The sequence below is a fragment of the Alosa alosa genome, chromosome 1, assembly GCF_017589495.1.
Source record: "Alosa alosa isolate M-15738 ecotype Scorff River chromosome 1, AALO_Geno_1.1, whole genome shotgun sequence".
Taxonomy (NCBI): domain Eukaryota; kingdom Metazoa; phylum Chordata; class Actinopteri; order Clupeiformes; family Clupeidae; genus Alosa; species Alosa alosa.
The window spans coordinates 21,743,003-21,748,002 of NC_063189.1; the positions used below are offsets into that span (position 1 = coordinate 21,743,003).

The 5,000-nt window shown below is 50.9% G+C and overlaps 1 protein-coding gene across 4 annotated transcripts in view; it reads left to right on the forward strand.

The window, feature by feature from the left end:
• bnc2 (basonuclin 2) overlaps positions 1–5,000 on the forward strand; it is a 164,327-nt gene that overhangs the window by 104,361 nt on the left and 54,966 nt on the right. Inside the window, exon 1 of one of the 4 annotated variants that reach the window (XM_048263916.1) lies at positions 88–169. The exons of the other annotated variants lie outside the window; for them this stretch is intronic. Coding sequence (XP_048119873.1) covers positions 158–169 — 12 coding nt within the window. The 5' untranslated portion in view covers positions 88–157. Of the gene's footprint in view, positions 1–87; positions 170–5,000 lie in introns of those variants that run through there. 4 annotated transcript variants of the gene reach the window in all.

The following is a 5,000-nucleotide window of genomic DNA, read 5'->3' on the forward strand; positions in this document are numbered from 1 at the left end:
TGGTAATGGAGGAGCTGGCAGTGTCTTGGGGCGTCTTTCTCTCCCTCTCTCTCTTTCTGTCTCTCTCTCTCCATTGCCAAATGGAGTGGGCAGCCCATTAGGAGCACTGTGTAACTCTGGGAAGGCCACTCTCTGAGTCAGGACCCGGCTCCACGCTATGCACAGACAGGTACCGTAACTGCGCCTGACCAGTGGAGAGCACACCTCTTTGTGCTCCTATAGCCTAGCCTCACCACGGCGAACACCTTGTCAGTGTTGGGACGCATAGGTGTTGGGAATAGTGTGGTGAGCTGGCGGCTGTGTTGTGGTTGAATGAGCTGCGTTGGGGTGTGTGATTTTTAGTTTGTTGCTGATTTGTCAATAGCCGCGTGTGCAAATGGGACTCTTGGCTCCATGGTGCACTATCTCCCGGAGCGGACAGCACACTGCATAGCCGGGCTAGAAGACAGCTGTAGGATGAGTCTGTCCTGATGTCAAAGCGTAAACTTTTAGACTCATTTGTTTATGCACTCAGTGGAGAGCAAAGCTAGACTTTTTCTCATTTCCGCTTGTTTGGGAGAGTTCCAGTTTGCTCCCTGTATCTTCCCTGTCCCTTTTGTGTGTGTGTTTGTTGTGTGTGTGTGTGTGTGTGTGTGTGTGTGTGTGTGTGTGTGTGTGGCTCTGTCAGAGGTGAAGTCCAGATCTGGAAGACTCCTTGGTCTCATCTGTCCATCTGCACATGGTCTCCTGTCCTGTCATGTGTGTGTCCCCTCAGGAGGGGTCACTGAAGGCAGGCATGGTTGGGCTCTGACTAATGCCATTAGAGGAGTGGCCTCCCTCACACAAATAGGTCACCCGTCATTTTGTGTGTGTGTGTGTGTGTGTGTGTGTGTGTGTGTGTGTGTGTGTGTGTGTGTGTGTGTGTGTATATGTGTGTGTGGGTGTGTGTGTGGGTGGTCACCTCATGGTAGTCTAGTTTTGGTGTACATGTATGTATTTATTTGGTATGGCCCATAGCCCCTATACTAGGCTGAGTGTCTGAGAGATGACTATCACAGGCAGCATCCCAGCACCCCCCACTTACGATGTGTTGAGCAGAGGAATATTTGTGTGCTCAGTGTAACATTTTGTTTGATGACTTTCACCCTAATGGCACCTAATGGCATCAGTCCCTTGTGTCTTAATACATGTACTTACTTATCTTATATACAATGCCTGAGCATGTCATTGGAACCAAAGAGTTAAACTACCCTCAGACTTTGTAATTGAAACTTTATAAGCGATCAGCAGTTAGTGGAACTTGAACAAGAGTCAAGTCCCTGGTATTGAGAAGGGAAATGAGTTCTACAGCCTTACAGTATACAGATATGTTTCACTGGCACTGCTCCGGAGCGCTCAGCAGCCTAATGTGGACAGCATGGCCTGTAACATGCACGGTGATTAGGAGACTGTGTGTGGTTACTAATTGGGAAAGATTTTTCCAAGGAGAGAAACAGTTACTTACTTTAAGCAGGAATTGTTTTTTGTAGCTTTGCAGCATTTCTTTCATTTATGGGCTGGATTGGACGAGGAAGAAAAGATAAAGTTCTCCAAGCACAGTGGGCCGGCCTGTGGCACCCTGGGCTGCTAATTTAATGACACTGTTTTTTTGGATGCATGATTTTTTTTTCTCATTTTGTTTTGTGTTGGCTGTTTTATACTGAGTACATTTTATGAAGAAGGTCATTATGATTCCTTCTTTGTGTGAAAGCACAGACCCACACACACACACACACACCACACACACACACACACACACACACACACACACACACACACATTCACACTGGCTCCTGGTCAACAGTTTGTTGTTAAAGTGCTTGTTCTTCCAAGAATCATGGAGAATCCCTTCACGTTTCTAATGACCTTATTTCTGGGGAAGAGGACAGCATGTTGCTTAACACCCGTCTCCCTTGCTCCTCTGAGTCAAACTCACACAAACAAGTGTACACACACACTCTCTCTCTCTCTCTCTCACACACACACACACACACTCATACCGGTGTCTTCAGGGCTGTAGGTGAGAGTTATAGAGACTGGCGTTGTCCAGAGAGTGCCTGTCCACCATCTGGCAGAGGAATGCAGTGCTCCAGACAAAAGGGTTGGCAGAGGCTTCTCTTTGTCTGCATCTGCGCTGCCTCCAGATAGCCATAAAACACCTGAACAAAATCAGCAGGTGACGGCAGAGGGAGAGGGGAAAAGATCAGTCACACAAGACCCCCTCCTCTCTCTCTCTCTCTCTCTCTCTCTCTCTCTCTCTCTCTATCCCCTCTCTCTATCCCCTGTAGCACTTTGAACGCTCCTCTATTCCTCTGGACACTGTGCTGGGGCTGGGCTTGTCACTGGGCAGGCTGGGTTTGATCTCCAGTGCTTTGAGGCTTTGAGGAGTCCTCTGGGCCCCTGGGCCCAACCTTCAGACAAAGCAGGAGTGTGTGTGTGTGTGTGTGTGTGTGTGTGTGTGTGTGTGTGTGTGTGTGTGTGTGTGTGTGTGTGTGTGTGTGTCTGGTGTGTGTGTGTGTGTGTGTGTTGCTGCGGGGTGGTGGTGGGGGGTGTATTTTTGTCCCTCTCTGAAGTGCACTCACGTCCCAGTCTGAGGCTGAGTCCAGCCCCTGTACTGCTGTGCTGTTGTTTTGTTTGGTGTCTCCAGACACGCAGTGTTGGGAGAAGGAGCGCCTCCGCGTTCCACTGCTGTTAAGCCTGTCAGATCTCAAGAGTGCGTGGATGGGCTCGGCTGTCTGGGCTGTGAAGAGAAGACTCTCTCTCCCTCCCTCTCTCTCGCTCTCTCTCCCTCTCTCTCTCTCTCTCTCTCCCTCTCTCTCTCGCCTTTGCCCTTTTTAAGGCGCTGCCTCTCCTCTCGTCCCCAGCTGGGTTCCATCCCTGTCCTTATAAACAAATGTGCGGAGGCCAGCCCGGACGCACCCTCGCATTCAGACACTGAGTGAGTGTGTTCTCTTGCGGCGGACAGCCTCCCCCACTCCGCGAGCTGGAGGGACCTAATCATCACCAAATGCTGCACACAGGACAGGGCTCCCTCTGACTGCATGGAGGAGGGAGAGAGGGAGGCATTTGTCTGGGAGGATCTAATGTCTGGAGCACTAGGAGTGTGAGATCCATAGGGCTGCATGTACCGCCCCAAACACTCAGGATGCCTCATGAGATATGATAACAATCACAGGTGTGAGTTCATGTAATCCCAATGTTAGTTGGGAGGTCTGTTTCTGTGGCCCCAATGCCACTGGTAAACATTCGTCTCCAAAAATGATTCAACCTGAAGATGAACTCCCCTTTTTTCTCTTGTCCTCTATGCAGAAAAAACACTGGCTTAAAAAAATTGAGCACATTTTGTCGTAGTCGTGCCAACCCGTCGTAATGTCACGCTGCACCTCCGAGTTGGCGCGCCACCTGCGTCATGTCAGCTCCGACGCGGGGATCGCATGCCAGGCACAGGGGATTCTGGGAGGTTTCACTTCAGCGGGACGTCTCTCTCGCCACCACTTTGTCACAGCTGGCGGTGGAGCCTGCTCGAGTATCGCGTTTAAGAGAGGCTGGAATGAAAAACGCGTTGCCAAAAACATCTGAAACTCATCTGCTCTTGACGTGTCCTAATCCTTTATTTTCCTCACATGTTTATTTTAGTTTTCTTGTGCGTTTCACAGAGAGCCACGGCTTGCTCTTTTAAACCGTGTTAAAACAGAGCTAAACCCAATACAAGCTCCCTGTGAAAAAGAAAGCATAAAGAATATTTTAAGTGCGTTCTTCTTTCATGATGCATTCATAAGAGCATGTCAGTCTTACGCAGTATCAGAATGGGTATCTAAGCACATGACCTGGGTATCTCCATGATGCCTGTTACCAGTAGGACCATGAAAGAAAGGATTACCAAAGGCATAGGGACAATAGAGAGAGGACCCGGGAGAAGGGGAGGGGAGGGGGGGAGGGTGGTTCTTGGGCTACAAGTGAACACACGAAACACATGCCTTTCTCTTGCCCCTATTCACTTGGGACTTACGGCCCATTGGGCTCCCATTAGCATAGCGCTGGGCCTGTGTCAAAGAGCCATGTGGCAGCTGCGCTCAGAGACAGGGACCGTAGTGATCTCTGAGGGGGGAAAACACTTACACACACACATACACACACACACACACACACACACACACACACACACACACTGCGTCAGGGTGGACAGAACTCAACACAGAGGAAACCACCCAGCTTGCAGCATTCAGCCTTCAGCCTCAGTGAGTCGAATTTCCCCTGTTAGTGATAGTCTGTTTGTGGATGTCGGCCATAATCCATGTAGTTGTGCGTACACATGTACTGTGCTGGCCAGTGGCCTGTGGCTGTGCTTGGGTCCGATGCTAGCGTGGCGCGGGCCTTTCCTCTGACAAAGCCCATCCTGATGCGCTTTCATCTGTTTTATTTGTCACCTGGTTCCAATATGGACGCTGGGAAGACTCTGGCGACGTGCATGTGTGGACTGGATGCGCTTTATGACATATGTGCGGGCGCAGGCTTTTCCAGCACACGTTGGCTGCACATTTCTGGCAGTGCGGGCCTGGCGTTACAGGGGCCCAGCCGGGAGATGAGATAACATGTGGGTGGACAAGACGCTCGGCGTGTCTGCCAGGGACACAACGCTGCCAGGCCGGGCTACATGTGTCTGTGTCTGTGTCTGTGTGCGTGCGTGCGTGCGTGCGTGTGTGTATGTGTATGAGTGTATCTGTGAGGGGTGGTGGGGAAGACCAAACAGAATAGACATGGTAGCCGTCTCTGAAAAGCTGGCTTAGGTGTGGTCTGTGGCTGCCTCTCTGGCCAAACCCAGATGAACCCTCCCTCTGCCTGCTACCATCCAGCCTGTGAGGCCCCAACCCCGGCACCACCAGTTCAGCCAAACTGGCCCCGGAGACAGAGAGACAGAGAGAGAGAGGGAGACAGAGAGAGAGAGAGAGAGAGAGACAGAGAGAGGGAGAGAGACAGAACGA